Source organism: Rhinolophus sinicus, chromosome 4 (genome assembly GCF_057876585.1).
Source record: "Rhinolophus sinicus isolate RSI-liver-muscle chromosome 4, RSI-T2T, whole genome shotgun sequence".
NCBI classification, from domain to species: Eukaryota; Metazoa; Chordata; class Mammalia; order Chiroptera; family Rhinolophidae; genus Rhinolophus; species Rhinolophus sinicus.
Window position 1 is genome coordinate 76386646 of NC_142504.1, and position 20646 is coordinate 76407291.

A 20646-nucleotide genomic window follows, 5' to 3' on the forward strand; every position below is an offset into this window, starting at 1 on the left:
CCGGCTACTGACTGCCTCAGCCTGGTGAGGGGGGAACGCAAGGCTCCTAAAACCAGCATGGGCCAAGAAGCTGTGTTCTATACAACTAGACTGAGAAACAATGGTCTGCACCGGAGTGGGGGCGGAGGGGGGAAGCAGAAGGGAGGGGGAGCTCAAAATACAGCTTAGTTCTGGATAGGTTCCTGGCCTGGCAACATGGCTCAGTGTTCTAGGGGGAATTTTTCCTGCTTTCTCTTCACACCTTTAGGAAACAGTACCTTAGTTCATGAACAAAAACTGAAGTGTTCCCAGATCTAACTCAGAGTACAGACTCCCCCTGAAGCATTCAGAGGCTCCTTCCTAAATAGTTTCTAATAAGTCAGGTAAAATGCATTTTCTCAAATAGTGTCAATGAAGCAGATGGGGTAAAGTGAAGGAATAAAGAAAGCGAGCACCTTCACTCTCTCCCCCAGTGCAAGCCAAAGAGGATAAGAAAAAGAAAATATTTAGTCAGTCAAAATGGGTTCTATGGGCATCAATTTCTATCATGACTATATAATTTAAATATTATTTTCATCTTTTGAAAACAGGTCTTTAGCCATTTTTAACTGTCATAGATTATTACTAAGGGAAAATTTTTACCATAAGGAAAAGCTGCTTATTTTCTAGAGAATATTTGATTAAAACTTAAAAAGTAAAACTCATTGTTCTAATTTATTCTATCTTTTTTTAAATTAAAGTTTATTGGGGTGACAATTGCTAGTAAAGTTACACAGATTTCAAGTGTAATAAATCATCTATATATCACACTATGTGTTCACTACCCAGTCAGTTCTCTCTTTCCATCACCATATATTGAAATTTATTCTATTTTTAAATAGTCTTAAATAGAACAAAACTTTATTTCCAGTCCCTGAACACTGTCTATTTAAAATGAATTAAAGCCAGAGACCAAATGACTTCTTTTCTATGTGCTTCTCTCCGAGAAACATACACAACAGATAAAATTGGCATGAAAAAAACTAGATGTTTTGTCAAACACTTAAAAAGTGCTTCAGAGGCGGCCGGATGGCTCAAGTGGTTAGAGCGCGAGCTCTGAACAACAGGGTTGCCAGTTCGATTCTCACATGGGCCGGTGAGCTGCGCCCTTCACAACTAGACTGAAGACAACAAGCTGCCGCTGAGCTTCCAGAGGGGCGGCCGATAGCTCAGTTGCTTAGAGCGCAAGTTCTCAACAACAAGGTTGCCGGTTCAATTCCCACATGGATGGTGGGCTGCACCCCCTACAACTAAAGACTGAAAATGGCAACTGAACTTGGAGCTGAGTTATGCCCTCCAGAACTAGACTGAAGGACGACTTGGAGCTGATGGGTCCTGGAGAAACACACTGTTCCGCAACATTACCCAATTAAAAAAAGATTAAGAAAAAAGAAAGTGCTTCATATTCAACTATACCTCAATAAAAAAGAAAAAAAAAAGAGTGCTGAATGCAAAAGCACCATACTGGTGCCCAATAAATGTTTAATGTCACAGCCTAAAATCCACAGCTGTGATCAGAGCAGAACATCTTTAATATAGGTATGTTTTTTTCATTCCCTCCATACACTAAAAAACAATGCTACAATGTTCTGGAGGAGATTCTACCTTAGACTACATTTAAAAACAGCAAAAGATAAGAATACTGGCCTCAGTGTTAGCAAAGGATGACCAACTGCTAAACTCAATTCCTTCTCATGAGCTTATTTCAAAAATAAATTTAAAAAAACCCATAGCTCCGTCCCATCAAGGGAAGAGGGGGGAATAGGGCAGGTGGGGCAAAAATCAATCTTCCCTAAGTTACTACACAGCTTTAGTTTTTCAAGAGCTAGAATTTGTTTAGTAGGTGATGACTCCACCTTGTTCCATAAGCCAACTTCTCTTGGTACTGTGGAGAGCAGAGTACGTATTTCCTGACTGATTTCTTTACTGTTTCTCTCAGAAATTAAGGATTTCCCTTCAGGTGAAGAATCAAGCCATTTAAACCTAATCTTTTTATAATTTTAGGAAACTGATGACAAGAATCATATAATGTAAACTGAGAACTCATTTAAACTAACTTCTACCAGATTCATGTATGTAAAATAAACTGAAATAATTTTGCCCCAGAAGTATTCTATAATTTAGGTATCTGATAGAACTGTTTTTCTTTTCAAGTTGTAAGGACATTAATGTAGTCAAATTGGAAAAGTACAAATTTCAAATGATAAATCGATATCTAAGCTATAGATATTCTATGTCCATGTACCTAATATTTTATTTAGTTAAGTGGTAGGAGTGTGAGTGTGTATGTGTGTGTGTGTGTGTGTGTGTGTGTGTGTGGAAACGGCAGACGAAATAAAGAATATAAAGGGTTACTACAGTAGGGAACCACAAAAAGAAAACCCCACCTATCTTGGGTAGAAGTAACTGGATAAATGAAATAATGAATATGAACCCTTCAACCAAAGGTAAGACTATAACTTTAACTGAAGCCAATAAAGATCTTTAATCCAACACCTGGTGCTTGTATAAAAGCCTATATGAAATGAATTGGTGATCTCAGTTCAGATATCCTGGAGGTCTTATTATGTGAGTGTACAGTACTGAAGGTAACATGTATAGAATAAAAATTGATTCCATTTCAGATATGGGTAAACAATTACATTAAATTACTATTTTTCACAAGATATCTAAAATGGTTCAAAATTATTTAAAATTTTGCTATTTCCAGAAACAAATATTAAATAATACCCATTATGCCTCAAATGTACATACATTAAAAATATATACACTAAAACATCTACTTTGTGGAATTCTTTTTCCTAGTATTCTATAAATTCTGAGGTCTTCACCTTCAAGAATTTTTCTTTTTTAATTTTATAAAGAAAAACTCTCATGATAACAAAGTAAAAAAAAACCAACAATATCTATTTGGTGGTATAATATACATATATCACTATCAACCCCCAAATAAAAAGTGCCAAGCTATCTGAATATTAAACAGACTTATTAAATAGCTCATAATTATTAAAATTAAAGGAGACTTCAAATATACTCAAGTTGAACAGCATTACTTGTTACATGAGAAGAGATGCAATAACTATTTTAAAAATATAATCTAAATAAATAATCCCACAACATACACCAGCCAAATTAGCTGGTTTTATCTTTGGCTTTGTTTTTAAAAAGCCAGTATATATATTACAAAGCTGTGTGTGTGTGCGTGTGTGTGTGTGTGTGTACACATACATACATACATACATATTATCGTTTCCTAAAAGCAGAAATGCTTCAATGACTTAAATTTGGCAGTTCACCTCTTTAAGATCCTGACCTAATTATCTGATTCTGCATTTTAGAAGTCATGAATTCCACTTACCACATATTTTACAGCACTTATAAACTGGTTGTGGAAGAGCAGATGCTGTGTTTCATCTTCTGGATTTGAAGCTGTGTAAAGCATGCCACACACATTACAGGAAACTGCTCCAAATCTTTTCTGTCCTGCATCCTATTTGTAAAAAACAAACAAGAGGGTTTTTTTCTCCCAAAAGAATAATTTCAGAATATTAGCCTCTAAAGTTATAATGTGAACATTGTTAGAAGTGTTTAACCTATAATAACATTCAATGTTGATTACAAAACTGAAGATGTTAATCTTAAAAATCTGTGTGCAATTTTATTAACAATTGTTTCCATTTTAGTAATATGATCACTAGCATTTAATAACAATTGAAAGGCTCTCTTGGGTCCTCACTTCCAAGATGACCAAGAAAAGAAGGAACAATGGTCATGCCAAAAAGGGCCATGGCCATGTGCAGCCGACTAGTTGCACCAACTGCGCCCAATGTATGCCCAAGGAAAAGGCCATTAAGAAGACCATCATTCAGAACATAGTAGAGGCTGCAGCCATTATCTGAAGCGAGTGTCTTTGATGCCTATGTGCTTCCCAAGCTGTATGTGAAATATTACTGTGTGAGTTGTGCCATTCACAGCATGTTAGTCAGGAACTGTTCCCATGAAGCCCAGAAGGACCAAATATCCCCACCCCGATTTAGACCTGTGGGTGCTACCCCATTACCTCCGCCAAAGCCCATGTAAGGAGCTAAACCCTTAAGGACTGAAGAAATATTCTCTGGGGAATAAAATGGAAATTATACTACATATAGCATGTTGAGTATATTTGTTGCCAACTAGAGTGGGGGTTGTATGTCATAGAAACTAACTGCTTTTACCAAGTATTCAAGTGTAGAGCGCCACATTGTCTTTTCATGGGGGAGAAAACTTATCTATATGCCTTAACTTGGGTGTCTTTTGTATCTGTATCTTCTGCCTCCCCAGTTTGCATAGCTATATGGAAAAAAAGGGATTAAGGCATCTGTGAGTGTTAAGTTAATTTAACCTGTCTAGCTGGTGTTTTTGAAATGGGAGAGAGGAACTAGGAGAGTAAGGAAAAACAGTGTCTTTGAGTGAGGAACACATCAGGAGGTGACAGAGACTAAGGTCTGCACACCCCTGGTGGAGGGACACAAAGACTAAAAGAAAGCACATGCCTTGGATAGGTTTTAAGGGGATCTGTATCCAGATCCTTAATTTCATAAAATTATTTCACCAGCATGATAACGGTTTATTGTCCTAGAATTCAGAAAATGGAAAGTTATCGATTAGGGATATATATGTTTATTTTTAAAACTCATTTAGGAATGGATTGCTAAGAACTGGCTTTGCTTTTAGGTTGTTTGTTTTCTAAATTAAGCTAAACTAGTTGCTCGGAGGTTTTGATTAAAATATACATTGTGTTGGAAAAAAAAAAAAACAATTGACAGGAATTGAAAAATACCTTTGACACTACAATCTTAGTCCTAAAGCCCCAAACAGCAAATATTCTACAAATGAGAATATGCATTTTTATCAGCAGTAATTATACTGCCAAAGTTTAGAGAAAATAGTGCTTTACAGACTCTTTTTAATGGCTTCAAAGTCTGTTCTCTTTAATGGTTTTATTCTAGTTTGCAGATATTAAAGAATATTTTAATGTCACCAGAAACTCTTTAAGGTAAAATTAGATTTTTCCTATTATCTTTATATCAAATAAGTACCAAACACTGACTATAATCACGTGTTCTCCAGTAATTCATGCTTATACTGTTTATGAAATGTTTCCTATTCTTGTTCTTATTTGACAAGAAAATTTCAACAATATGATCTAATTTTAAGAACAAAATTTAGGGGCCCGCCAGTGGCTCAGGTGGTTGAAGCACCATGCTCCTAACGCCAAGGTAGCCAGTTCGATTCCCACGTAAGCCAGTGAGTTGCGCCCTCTACCACTCTATGAATTTGACTACGCTAGGTATCTCACAGAAGTGGAATCATACAGTATTTGTCTTTTTGTGATTGGCTTATTTCACTTAGCTTAATGTCCTCAAGGTTCAACTATATTTTAGCATGTGTCTTCCTTCCTTTTTAAGGCTGAATAATATTCCACTGTATATATAAATACACAGTATTTTGTTTATCCATTCATCCACTGATGGATACTTTCATTGCTTCCACCTTTTGGCTATTGTGAATAATGAACATTGGTATACAAATACCTCTTTCAAGCAGGAAATTTTCACAGTAATGAGTAAGCATTTCTGCCCCCGTTTCCTCATCCATAAATGAGATATAGAGTAGTACCTATCTCATGCTTTTTTCTTTATAAGGCTTAACTTAGTTAACATGAGCGCAGAACATGGAAAAATACATTCAAAAAGTATTCACTGCTATCATGATCATTACCATCATCATCAATTCTTGACGAGCCCTATCCAACAGAAATGCGATTTAAAATTTTCCAGTAGCCACATTAAAGAACACAAAAGCAAACAGGTGAAATTAATTTTATAATACATTTAACAAAACATTTCACAAATACTGTAATTTCAACATGTATTAATTTTAAAAATCTATTAGTGATAGCTTTACATTCCTTTTTTGTAACCATCTTTGAAATGCGGTATACATATTTACACTTAGAACATATCTTATTCTGCCAAGCCACATTTCAAGTGTTCAAAGCCACATGTGGCTACTGTATTGGACAGTGTAGCTCTAGAGTCTACTTGTCTAATTCTGTTTTACTATCACACTGATTTGACAACAGAAACTACTAAACTTTATAAAACAACTTTTTTCCTCACTAATCCTTCTAAAAAATTTCTAGACAATTCTTACAAAGTTATTCTCCCATATTAAAGTTATAATCAATCATCCAATCCCCAAAAAAATCCTGATTATGTTGACTGGAACTACAATAAATGTCCCGATTATATTGGGTCCCTTCATTTTTTTATATTGTGTTCACTCAATCAAATTAGATTTTTAATCAGTCAAAATTTCTCCCCCTCTTTTCCACCTTGCAACCAAAAACTGTAAAGTACCTATGTTCTATTTCAATTAATTACTGGTTTATATTCCTATAAAATGTAGTTTTAAAATTATAACGTAGATATTTAAAATCATTTTACATTAAGCTCCATGTTATTTTAATATTTAAACCAACTACTAAAAGTTAGATTAAATGACATATTTCAGAAAGTAATGAATGTAAAATAAAGTATCAATCTGTTATAAATAACACTTAAGTATGGAAATTTGAGTTTTTGTTATTTGTTACGATGGACTCACTACTTGTGGGTTTGGGGAGAAATTTGTAATATTAGGAATATTTTCGTAATAAACATTTATGGTGACAAAAAGGCTCTTTAGAAAAGAGAAATGAATTCATTCTTTAACAACGTGCATAAATAAGATGCTTATGACAACACTTCATCAAGAAGATCAAGTTGTATGCTTACTATAATCAACTGTTTTTCATCAGCTTTCTCTGCTTCTTTTAATTTCAAGTCCTTTGGAATTGTTATCTCCAAATGGGAATTACACTTAGGCCAAGAATGATTTGGTGGTGTCTCCCTTTAAAAAAATAAAATACTATTAAGTGTTATAGATCAATATCACTTCAAATTACTGGAAGAAAAAATAAAAATTATTTTCTATACAACACTGACAAATTTCAACTCCAAGGGGAAAATACTAACATTTTAAAAATCAGGAGTGGAAAACCCAAGAACACTAATTTTCAACAACAACAAAAAACTGCAGCACCTATGATAGTCTGAATAAGTTTCACAGTTTTAGGTATCTGAGTTAATCTGTAATCTGTTTTCAGTAATCTGTAAGGTAAAATAAATCAGATTTAATTTAATTCTGACATTAAAGACAGAACAAAAAGTTTTTAATTTACTTGAAACACGTTTACACGTTTATAATACCCAGTGTTTTGAGAGGTTTGAGGAACGGAGCTTTCTCAAACTCTTGCTCAAACAATAAAAAGACACAACCACTTTGGAAGGAAATTTACCAACAACTGGTTAAGTCCCATAGCTATAAAATTTATCCTACATATAGTCACACAAATGGGCAAAGATATTTGTATTTCTCACAGGACTTTTTTTTGATAGAAATAAACTAGAAAAACCAAAATGCCTATAAAGTGGAGAACTATTAAATAAATAAAACATTCACACAAGGAAATCTAATGCAGATTTCAAAAGAATGAGGTTCTAAGAAAGAAAGATGCCCATAATACATGAAGTAAAAAAAACAAAAGCTATAAAACAGTATGTACAGGCATAGAAAAAAATATATAATGAAAAGAGTATTTGTATCACTTTTTATGTGAAAAACTAAGTTACTAGGCACAACTTTTTAGGGAAAATCCATCACGCTCAAAACTTACACATTAAAATCCTTAAATTCTGGTTAATTACAAGATGGCAGGCCCAAAATGGAGTCCTTTATGCTAAGCCCCAATTCATCAAACTGAAACTTAATTACAGTTTCAGCTCTCTCAGCAATGGAATCTTAAACCAGTCAATCGGGAATCACCTGATCAGCACTAGTTAAGTAATTTGCCTGACAGACCCCTGCCATCCCCTAAAGGAAAGTAACTTTGAAATAACGAACCAGCCTTTTCTGCAAGTATAACTTCCTTGTTCCCCCTCACTTCAGCCTATAAGTCTTTCATTTTGTACAGCTCCTTGGAGATCCTTTCTAGCTACTAGATTGAATGCCACCCAATTCTAATTGATTTTTGCTCAAATAAACTCTTAAAATTTGTAATATGCCTCAGTTTATCTTTTAACTGTTGTCATATTTACATTTATATTAAACTAATACCTTACCTGTTATCAATGGTCTTAGATGTTTGGTTATTGAGTATACTGAGCTGTTTGGGAGCTGAACCTGTAATTTAATCAAGATGAGTTACGTATTAAGCATTGTACTAGCTCTCCATCTAATAGTTGAAAATCATTTTACAGAAAGAAAAAACCCAATGCACTAAATGTTTTATTTTTATTAAAGAAAATTTGATAAAATTAGAGCCCTCTTTCTAGAAATTACTCTTCAGATAAGAGGCAGAAGACTCTAGAGAGTAGCACAGAGATCTAATGACAAATTAACAGTTTGCCTTTAGTTTACCAATAAATAGTAACACTGAACAATAGTTTAAATGCCACCATAATTAATTATACAATCTCTAAATGGAAACAAATTAAAACATTTTTGTTTAAAAACAAACTAGTCTCTGGAGTTTAATCACATTAATGAATAATGCAATAATCATTTTATTTTCTAATGCATAAATGCATTTCCCATTTTCGTATTATACTCCCTCCTCCCCCCACTAAGAGAAAAGGTTAAACGATACCCATTTAACCTGGAAGAAATTATCTGACCTCAATATTTTGCTCCAAGTATACCTTTCCTTTAGCAGAGAGAAACAACAGGAATTAGGAATTTCTTTCCTGTATCGCTTGGTGTGCTTCATCTGATATAGATAAATCCCCATCCAACAGCTCAAATGACATTATTGCCGAAATTTTTTCACAAGGTTACAAGAACAAATTTTTGTACGGTATAAGTGGACAAACTGCAGCATTTATATCTTTAATTCAAAGACAGAATCACTAAAATAAAAATTGAGTAACTGAGGGTTAAAGAACCTGAAGTGGTAAAGCACAAATAGTTATTTATATTTGAGAAATAAGTTGCTACCACTAACTTAAGCAATTCATTAAGTAACCCTTCTCCAAAGAGGAACTGACAAACAAAAGATTTAAAATAAACAAAACAACTTTTGGTAGGAAGTCAAAGAATCAGACCTAAATACTTTAAACAAGCCAATAAACAGAAGCAATTCTCTCCCAAATAATGGTGATAATCACACATTTGAAAAACATAAGCAGTTAAGAAGGATGTAACAGGCCTATCTGGTAGCCCATATGGTTTCCTGTTATACTGATAAAAATATCTCCGAACACTGTGAAATCCAAATAATATTTTCAAAGTGTTACCTGGAAATTTACTCTCCCCGGTATCAACTTTTGCTTGACTGAGCAGAGTTGAAACAGCAGTGTTATTTTCCACTGGATTGTTTTCAAGCTTAGATTCCAAACAATGGCTGAAATTCTGAAAACATAATTCAAAATATTAATATTTGCTTTTATGTAACAATCTTTGGGTCTTATCCCAATATACTTTCAGTGAATTTTAGCATACTAAGAAAATTTAAGGTAATAACTTTATATTTGGAGTAATTCACCTAGATATGCCATAAAAGTCTCTGCACAATCTCCCCACAAGCTACCCTGTCCGCATCAGCTCCCATTATTCCCCTTCATGCTAAACTGAAAAACTTACCTCTCCCATAGTATATTTCATATTTGCCTGACACTTTTTCTGAGTTTTATCTATCTAAACCTGCACTGCCCCATACAGTAACCACTGCAACATCTGACTACTGAGCACTTAAAATGTGGTTAGTATGACTGCTTTGTTATAAATGTAAACCACACTGGATTTTTAAGACAGTACAAAAAAAGGTAAAATATCTCAATTTTAAAAATTGATCACATTAAAATAACAGCATTTTTATGACAGGTTAATTAAATATATTAATTTTACTAGTTTATTATTTTTTAGAGTGGCTACCAGAAAATTTTTAATGATATATGTGGTTCACATTATATTTCTACTGCATAGTGCTGATCTGGAACACCTTTCTTCCCATAAAAACTCAACTCATTACTTAAATATTAACCTATGCCATGAAGCCTTCTCCAAGCTTCCCCATCCCCTTTCCCCAAATTTGGAATAATTCTCCATCTACTTAATAGCTACCTCTTTCATGCCCTTATCACTTCCTAGTTTGAATTGTTTTTGATTCATTTCCTATAACTCTTAAGGAGCAAAGACTCTAATATATTTATCTCTGTATTCCTAAGAGCCCCTAAATCAGAACCTTGTCAAAGCAGAAACTCAATGACTAGCAAAAGAAAACACTCCAATCTCTATCAACACTGGCACTCAAAGAAATGGAAATAAGGAAGGAAATTACTTTCCACATATATGTATACATCTATCTGTATTGCGACTGAATTTACAATGAACATGTAACATTATTTTTGAATATATTTCTAAAAAAAATGAATATTTTGTCATTAAGAAACAGAAAAATTAAAAACAAGTACAGTGATATGTTACTAATTAATCTCTATTAAGAGGAAGTAAATTGGTGCAAATAATCATAACTGACCTTTAAGATTCATATAATCCAAATAATTTAAATTTAGCCCAAAGAATTCACAGAAGGCCCAATGCCTTATCAATCATCATTTCTCAGCACTGCTAACTAAGATTGACAACACCATATAATTAAAAGAGCAAAATTACACGTAGCCATAAAAAAGTTTTTAAATGATGTAAGCTTTGTTTTCACATTCTCCTACCCACACAAACTATGTCAGCATTTACGTAAACATGTAAAACACAAACAATGCTAAATATCCTTTATGGCTATGGACACACACACACACACACACACACACACACACACACACAGTAAAATCATAAAAATAAAAACAGCAAAGATCCACACCAACTTCAGGAATACATTTAACTCTCAGGAGAGAGGTGAATGGAAAGAGGAGGTATGGTCTTTATAACGTGCTTTTCTTACTTTAAAACACGTGAATTCAATAAAATGTTAATTTTTGTCAAATTTGAGTAGAAACTAGTGTAATGTTAGTCTGTGTAGTACTCTGAATGTTTGAAAATTAAGAATTTTCAAGTGTAAATAAAATTTTTAACACAAGTTTCATAGGAATGTTTCTCATAATGTTCCTCAAGACAGAGGGACTGTATAAATCCAAAGCACATTTTAGTAAAAGCAATAATAAAAGTTAAAATAATGTGACCTAAATAAACATCTGTTCTTGTACAGTTTAGTCCAAAGAAATGAATTATATTTCTTATCCTTTAATATATTCTCCACAAGCTGCCTTTTGAGTTTTGACAGGTAATGTATGCAGCGAGGAATTAGAAGATACACTCTCCAGCTATACCTGGAGTATAAGCTATAAGTTTGCTGATAAAACACACTGAGTTGAAAGCCACTCCATCTCTGCAAGCAGCCACACTTATAACTCAATACTACTACCACTCACTACTTAGTCCTAGTTACTATCACTATTTAAATAATTATCTTCTAATTAATGCTTTCATTCCAATTTGAACAGAAAATAAAATCTAAAAGTACCATATGGTGTCTGTTCCCTGTAAGTTCACGCTGATTTTCAGTCCATGAGAGTAAATGATCTATATTTTCATGGCTTCTGGCATAAAGCCCAGACTCCTTACTCAAATTTGCTCCTAGACCAAAATGCTTCTAAAGAGAACTTCAACACACTCCCAAAACTTTAAGATAACATGACTTATATCTCTACTCATAATTTTTTTCTCAAATCATCTTCTAATGCTCAGAGTATGTTACTATAGAGAGAATGCTGGACTGAGAATCAGGACACTTGGATTCTAATTCTATTTGTGCCAGCAAACATATGACCTAAATCACATTGCTCTGTTGCTCTCAGTTTCCTTGTTATAAACTAAAATAACTAAAACAAATGAGTGGTTTTTAAAATCTGTGTTAGAGAGCTCTGTGGTCCTTTGCATATAAAATTTCTGCTTATTAATTTTATATATTGGTATTTTACCAATGATTTAATTTGGAAGAAATGGGCTTAGTTACTTTTATGTTTCAAAAATACCTCCTCAGATAATTCATTAATGTTTCTTCCAGCTATTAGATTCTGTTTTTCAATTTACTTTTCCATTTTAAAAATTCTTGGCCACCACGATTTTATTCTTAGACTGAAGACTGAATTATTTATATCTTTCAGACATTTATGTGACATCTGTTCAAGTGGCAAACCAAAAAGCATCCCCGCTAATTGAAATGCTTAATTTTAAAATTTTATCAAGTGTGAAAAAAAGGTTGATTTGTACCAGATGAAATTAATTTTAACAGCTTGGTCAGAATTGAGCCCAACTTTAAGTTCTACATCTTAGTCACTATGAAACACAGTTTCTGTGGTTACAATTAATAGAAAAATGAAACATATCAGTGTATTAAATGAAAAAGAAAAGCTAGAATTCAGCAGGTTTATGCGTCACATAAAATAAAAACAAAGGGTGAAAATGAGGAAACTGAGAGGCGTTCATGTAAATGTGAGTCATTTAAAGAAGTCAGTTAAGTTCTATCACTCACTACAAGATTGCGTTAATAAAACTCTTGCTAACAACCGACAGGATACCTTAACAAATGCCTCTTCAGTCTTTTGTGATTCCTAAGATAAAATATGTTGTAAACACTTATTTTTTATCAGAAAGTACTCAGATACTTCTACTGTACATAATCAAAATAGATTACCTTATTTGGTGTGGATTCAAAAGAATCTTTTATCTGTTTCTCCAATGGTGGATCAGGAGGTGGTTTTATCTGATTATCCAAATGACAATTTTCAGGAACCCTTTTTGTGTTTTCATTAATTTCAACTGTAATATCATTAGTTTTAACTTCTTCAGAATTAATTTCTTTCATTTCTTCCTGTTGGCAAAGTGTATTTTTATCATCATGTGGTTTTGTCCCTAAATATGTACTCTGAGTCACTGGATGAGGCATTTCTAATGCTGGTAGTGAAAAACTAGTTCGTAATAAGCCCAATTTAGGAGAAACTTGAAAGTTCAATTTATTTTGCTGCACAGAGTTAAATTTTGAGAGTTTAATTTTAGTCCAGTTGGAGTTCTTTTTAGTTGAGCTGTTTATTCCATTTAATATACATTTCACAGGTTTTGTTTTTCTGCTGGGGAAGAAACGATTACACTGAACATCCTGATTTGTTTCCTTTGAATGACGTATTGGTTGTTCAATAGCAACTTCTTCCAATTTTATTTCTGTAGGTTTCTCCTCCTTCACACTTTCCATTTGTGAAGATTCCTTTCTTACCTCTACAGTATCTGACTCGATTTCACCAGCAATTTCTTCACAGAGCTGGAGAATACTACCTCGTTTGCTCTTTCCTGCTTGTTCATTATCTACACTTTGTTCAGGCACTGATGGCTGTGGACTTTTTTGGGATTTTGTACTAGTATTCACTTGTGAATGAACTGACTTCATCTCATTCTTCTTAGAGACCACTGAAGTAACCATTTTTGATCTTTTTATCTCAGAAGTCACAGGCACAGATTTTGTTTCCTCTTTTCTAGTATTCTTCTGAAGACAGTTTTCAGATCCTTTTACGCACTGAGAACTATAAGTACAAGCTGTCTGATGCTCGACTTTGCGTTTTTTTCCTTTTGGGGAGTTTATTACTTCATTAATTACTGGATTTTCATCCTCTTTAGAGTCAGACTTCACTTCCAATACTTTTCTTTTTGCATGTTTTTGACTTGTTTTAACTTTATTAGATTTACTTTGAGTATTGCTACAGTACTCTTTTCTTGTTGGTGGCAAACTCTGTTTAACTGCTTGAACTCGACCCTGAATTTCTCTCCTACGCAGAGACCTTGTTGAAACCTCTGTTAACTGTTGTAGTCTTTGTGATCTCCGGTTAAGCTGTTCATTTGATTTAGGGGTTTCATGCACTGATTTTTTCTGGGATAATTTCTTCTTTTTTGTACATTCTTGTTGTGAATGTCCCTTCACAGTCATCATATTTTTATTCATGGACTTACTAGCTTTTTCATCACTGGATGATGCTTTTGCTGACCTTGTACTCATGCATGTTCCTAATTCAGGCTGATTTATTTTACTTTCACTGGAAGATTTAACCAGTGATTTTATAGCTTCCTTTGGACCTGATTTTTTCACTAGATTCTTTTGAGAACCTTGAATTTGTGCTTCTAAATTCTTATCATCATTTTTTTTAGTAACACTGGAAGAATTTTCTTTTGATTTCTCCTGAATGGACATCATTCCTGAGTCAGGTCCTCCTTTCTGAATAGTTTCTGAAAGGATTTTCGTATCCTGGCAGGTGCAAATGCTGAACGTCCAGTATTATTACTGAGGAGCAGGTCTTAAAAATCAACTTTGATGCTGATACACATTTTTAACAAAAATACTATTTTGCTTCAAGTAAGGTTTCTGTCATTCCTAGGATATGAGAAAAGCTGGCATGAAGGCTGAAAGATACTTTACTTTGAGCAAGGCAACAGAAATTTGAGGAAATTTTAATTCTAATTTGATATTTTTATAACTTTTCATGAAAAAAATTTAATTCAGGTTCAATCTGTTTTGTTAATATTTCAATTAATATTGGTTTAGGCCTGGCCCTATTACTGGAGGAGTTATTTATCACTGCCTGTCTGTTTTGACAAAGTTTTTGAAAACTTTTTTCTTCTGAAGTCTACAAATATTGAACTTTGATTCATTTGAAACATGTCTTATAGCTAACACGTTTCTTTTCTTATTTGCTGAGTCTGTATGATTTAAGTTCTTATCTAACCTCTTCCGTTTAATAAAATACTCTATTAATGTAGATTTCCTTTTGTGCTGCCATTTCTGAAAAATTTAAAAAAATAAAAATTAAATTTTGTACAATCCAAAAAATATGGCAATGCTAATACTATACAGAAATAATCTTGATTTATATAAAAAAATCTAACGTCTCCTTTCGAATTATTTAGTCTGTATACTTAAAGCTAACACAATAAAGTATCCCAAGAACATTCTTATGAATAATCTATAACTTGTCTTATATAAGCACAGATAGCTGAAAATCAGTTTGTACTTGAGGTTACTTACAGTTCTTTTCCCACATGACAGAACTGATCTTTCAGCCACCATAACTCATGAAAACTTGACAAAATCATTCCTTATAATATCCTCTTAACACATTACACAGACCCTAAAAGAAAAAAATTATTTTAAAATATTTAAAAGGTACAAACAAAAATGTAATCATTCATTCACCTCTCATCAAATATAACACTCCATAATTTTACCATCCTTAGTCTTCAGAGCTCACTTTATGCATAGCACAATTTCAGTATTTCCAACCTGAAGTAAAAAAACAATGGCACATACACCCAACAGAACAGCATGCATCTATTCTATGTTATAGAAAAAGTTTTAAAATACAAAAAATAATTCATCACACGTGCATACAATGGCTTAAACTGGTAAAGTAAAACCCTATTTGAGGAAAAACAGCTACATAAATAACTATATAGAGAGAAAAACACTGACACAGTTAAAAAGGCATATTTAAACACACACATTAACCTCTACTTTCATGTAAAACCTACTATAAAAAGCAACAGATTAAAACTAGACAAAACTATAAACCCGAAGGACAAAGAACAAAAGAAAAAATGATAAAAATAAAAAGTATGGATGCTACAAAGAAGGATAAATAATAACTAACATCCAGACTGAAGAAAACCTGAATCCGAGAAATAGAGAAAACTGAGAAGCAGCTCTACTTAAACCACAGAATCCCCTAGGACTCAGGAATTGGCAATACCAGGCTCCATAGGACATGGGGATAAAAATGGGACTCAAACGAACGGAAAGACTCCCAGACTGCCTTTCCAATTACTAGCACCCAGAAGATTGCCCTGCATTACTCCCTGAAGACTGGAGGTATAAATCTCTGGAAGGAATAAAACCAAAAATCTTTCATCTGGGGGCTCAACAGTCACAGCTGAGGGAAGACATATCATACTGACAGAGGAAATAAGTAGGATTACACATACTGGTTGCTGAAACCCACTCCCTTCACCCAAAGCCTCTTTGCCTACTCAGAGACTCCTAAAAGAAAGCAGCCAAGTCTATACCAACTGCAAAGAACAGTGAAAAATTATTTTCTAATAAATCTGACAAGCCTAGAGAAAAGACCTAAAAAATACTGATGAGGCCCATAGTCACTAAGTACATATTTGCACAGGCACACACGTGCACTCACACATATGCGTGCATGAGCGCGTTCTCTCTCTCTCTCTCTCTCTCTCTCTCTCTCTCTCTCTCTCTCTCTGTCTCTCTCTCTCTCTCTCTCTCTGTCTCTCTCTCACGCCCAACAGTCAGGAGACTACCAGCCCAACCCCTATTCTAACACAGACAGCATACTATCAGTTTTTAGTGTCCCAATTATAACCATGAGCAGATACACAAGCATCACCACATACATGAAGAAAACCTTAAAAAAAAAAAAAAAAACAGGAAACAAGTAGCTCCGAAGAAACAACTATGCAAAGACAAAAACTAAAAATAAGCTAATTCATCCATGAAATAAATACACAAGAACATTCACAATACAAAAAAGATGTCTTTAAAATTAAAAATAATGTAAAAGCAATGAAAAAGTCAATGGAAACGTTAAAAGATAAAAATAAGAAGATCTATAAAGCAGAACAAAAAGACTGAGATGGCAAATAGGAGACAAAGATAAAATCAAAGGACAGTGAGTGACTATCCAATCGCATAGTAATTGGGGCTTTAGAAAACAGAGAAAAAGCACTGAAAATAAATCAAGAACACAAAAAATTTTCCTATAACTGAAAAGGACATGAGTTTCCAGATTAAGAGGGCCAAGAGAACCTAACACAATGGACGAAAAAGACTTTAAAAGGCATTATCATGAGAACAAAGAAGACCCTCAAGCTTCTAGAGAGGAAAATCTCAACCACATACAGAAGATTAAGAATCAAAATTACATCAGACTTCTCAACAGCAACAGAAGAGATAATGGGAAAATCCTTCAAACTGCAGAAAGAAAATTATGTCCAAAGTAGAATTCAATGCCCAAACAATTTAGTGTGAGTCTAGAATAAGGATAATTTCAGACATGTAGGGTTTCAAAAAATTTATCTCCCACACATGTTCTACGAGATACTAGAGAAAGTGTACCATGAAATGAATGTATTAAAATGAATGAGAAAAGGAGAAAAGAAGTTCAGAAGAAAACAAACAAACAAAAAAGATAACGCATGTGCTATTACTGAAATTCATACGAATAAATTAGATAATTAAAAATAATTTAAAAGGGGCCGGCCCGGTGGCTCAGGCGGTTAGAGCTCCAAGCTCCTAACTCCGAAGGCTGCCGGTTCGACTCCCATATGGGCCAGTGGGCTCTCAACCACAAGGTTGCCAGTTCAACTCCTCGAGTCCCACAAGGGATGGTGGGCTGTGCCCCCTGCAACTAGCAACAGCAACTAGACCTGGAGCTGAGCTGCCCCCTCCACAACTAAGATTGAAAGGACAACAACTTGACTTGGAAAAAAGTCCTGGAAGTACACACTGTTCCCCAATAAAGTCCTGTTCCCCTTCCCCCAATAAAATAAATAAACAAACAAACAAACAAACTGGGGAAACATACTAGTAAAAAATAGCAAAAGCTAATCACCATAATATATTCACAGGAAAGAAACGGCAGATGGCAAGTTTAATAAAAACAGAATAATATAAATATAAAAAAACTAGGGGACCAAGTGTCAGGAGTGTGAAGAAAGCTTACTTTCACTACATACCCTCTTAAATATCTTATTATGTAGACATATAACCTTGTCAAAAAATTAAAATATAAATTAAATTTCTCTCTGAAAACATAAAGTATATTTAGCATATTTAGCACACTGACTGATCTTGGAAGGCACTAAATTATAAAAGTATAAGCCACTTACCTTACTGAAATGAAAATCACATGTCACTTTGTCTTTAAGGTGACTGATGATGCTTCCAGTGAATGATGCTTCTAATAACTTCCCGTGTGTTTCAGAATTAATCTTAAAAAAAAAAAAATCTATAGCTAAGGTAAAACAACCCTCTAAAAAAACATAAGGAAACAAAAACAGTATTATCTATTAACTCATATATTAAAACAACTTACACTAAGACTAAGTAAACAATGGCCTTATGACTTTTCACAATTACATGCAAAACATCACACAACTGCAATATGAGCGCCATCTCATGTTTACATGGTATAATAGATTTGGGTTTTCTTCAAAAATAATCATTACATCCTACCCTAAACTCCACCTCCATGGAAGGAGTATATTTTCCTTCCCAACCGATGCTAAGCTTGGCCACATGCCTTACTTTGGCCTCATGGTGGGCAGAGTATATTTCCCTGCCCCCAAATCCTTGGCCATCTGACTTGCTTTGGTCAATAGAATGTTAGCAGAAATGATGCAAAGGTTTAAAATGTCTTTGTGCAATTTGGCTTGCTCTCCTGTACCTCTGCCATCATCATAAGGAGGATTTCACCAGGTAGACACCTAGGCCCTTCAGCCTAGGCCCCATAATAAACACAGAGTACAACTAAGCCAAACCCTAAATGAGATGCCAAGCCCAACCACAGTGAGAAGTAAAGTCCACCCACACTCAGATGCCAGGCCAAGCCTAACCAAAGTCACCTAACCCACAGCTGCTCTATAGATATGTAAGCAAAAAATAATTACTGTTTTAAGCCATTGAGTTCTAGAGCAGCTTCTCACACAGCAATACCTGACTAATATAGTGTAGTAAGCCTCAGAGGTACAATAACTTGAAAAAATAAAGAAAGTTCATGTAATTTCCGTTATTACTTTAGCACAAAGAATCCTAATTTATAAAATGATGAATTACTTCTTTTCCTCCAAATTTCTAAATGTTTTAATACATATGGCAGTTGGCACCTACTCTAGAAAAGAGATAAATTGATACACAAATCTACAGTAATTGTCAATCACCTGTTCATCAAGTATGCTAAAGATAGCTTCACTTTAGTTTGCCCTACATGCTAAATCATCACCAACCTAGCATCACATACCATAAAATAACCCCCCTTTCTAATGAATCAAGGACCAAAATACATTCTCTAACCTATTAACAAATTGACAAGACCCTCCCCCCCCCACACACACCTATAGCTAGATTATTAATACAATCTTAATGAAATCAATATTGGGGGCAAAAACCAATAATCAAACTTTACATAAAATAACCACTTCAGAAAACCCACAGTAACATTTATATTTTACTATAGAAAGATAAAAGATACATGTTAGAAAGTACCCATGAATTTAAGAGTATACCCATTTCCCACTACTTTATAGTAAAATGTACTCAAATTTTAACCATTAAAATATTTACATTGTATATCACCCAATACATTTTAACTTTAAAGTGTTTTTTTTCCAAAAGCACTTTATAATTGCGATATAATTCCTGTACCATAAAATTCACCTCTTTATAGTGGTTGTTAGCATATTCAAAATTGTGCAACAACTGCCACTAATTCCAAATTACTTCCATCACCCCAAAAAGAATCCCATTCATTTGCAGTCACTCCCCATTTCCTGCTCCCTCCAGCCCCCAGCAACTACAAATCTACTTTCTGTCTTTACAGATTTGGCTATTCTGGATGTTTCATACAAATGGAACCATAAAACATGTGGTTTGTGACTGGCTTCTTCCACTTAGCATAATGTTTTCAAGTTTCAAATAATGTAGCATTTTATGTAAAGTTTGATTATTGGTTTTTGCCCCCAATATTGATACCCCAATCAGAAATGCCTTGGCCCTTTATGGTTGAATACTATTCTATTGTATGAATATACTATCACATTTTGTTTACCTATTCATGAGTTTATGGAATGTTTGGATTGTTTCTACTTTTTAGCAATCACGAATGCTGCTGCTATGAAGAATCCTGAATGAGTTTTGTGTAAACATAAAATTGTCTCTTGGGTATATATCTAGGAGTACAATTGCAGAGCCATATGGTAACTCTAACTTTTGAGGGACTGTTTTCCAAACCAGCTGCATCACTTTAAATTCCCACCAGCTATGTATGAGCGGTCCAATTTCTCCACTTCCTTGCCAGCATCTGTTATCTTTTTACATTTTAGTTGTCCTTTTGGGTGTAAAGTGGTATTTCACTGTAGCTTTAATTTGCATTTTCCTAGTGATTAATTACGTTGAGTATCTTTTCATGTGCATTTCTTTGGAGAAATGTCTATTCAAATCCTTTCCTCATTTTTTAAATTGGGTCATTTTTCTTTTTATTATTGAGTTGTAACAGTTCTTTACCTGGATATTAGACTCTCATCAGGTATATAGTTAAAAATATTTTCTCCAATCTGTCAGTTGTCTTTTCACTTTCTTGTGCGAGTCCCCTGATGCATAGATGATTTCAATTTTCATTAAGTCCAATTAATCTATTTTTTTTGGTTGTTTGTGATTTAGATGTCATTCTGAGAAACTATTACCTAATCCAAGACCAT

At 33.9% G+C, this 20646-nt stretch overlaps 1 protein-coding gene and 1 pseudogene across 2 annotated transcripts in view; one reads left to right on the forward strand and one right to left on the reverse strand.

Annotated features, from left to right (window-relative positions):
- Positions 1-20646, reverse strand: part of ESCO1 (establishment of sister chromatid cohesion N-acetyltransferase 1) — a 54932-nt gene that overhangs the window by 26142 nt on the left and 8144 nt on the right. For both annotated transcript variants that reach the window (XR_002138128.3, XM_019741208.3), the window contains exons 2-8: positions 18061-18162; positions 15185-15287; positions 12812-14941; positions 9396-9510; positions 8223-8283; positions 6837-6951; positions 3377-3508 (exon numbers count right to left, since the gene is read on the reverse strand). Coding sequence is in view for 1 of the 2 variants with exons in the window: in XM_019741208.3 (XP_019596767.3) it covers positions 3377-3508; positions 6837-6951; positions 8223-8283; positions 9396-9510; positions 12812-14356 (1968 nt within the window). In the remaining variant the exon portion in view is untranslated. The remainder of the gene's footprint in view (positions 1-3376; positions 3509-6836; positions 6952-8222; positions 8284-9395; positions 9511-12811; positions 14942-15184; positions 15288-18060; positions 18163-20646) is intronic.
- Positions 3762-5266, forward strand: LOC109452353 (small ribosomal subunit protein eS26 pseudogene; annotated as a pseudogene).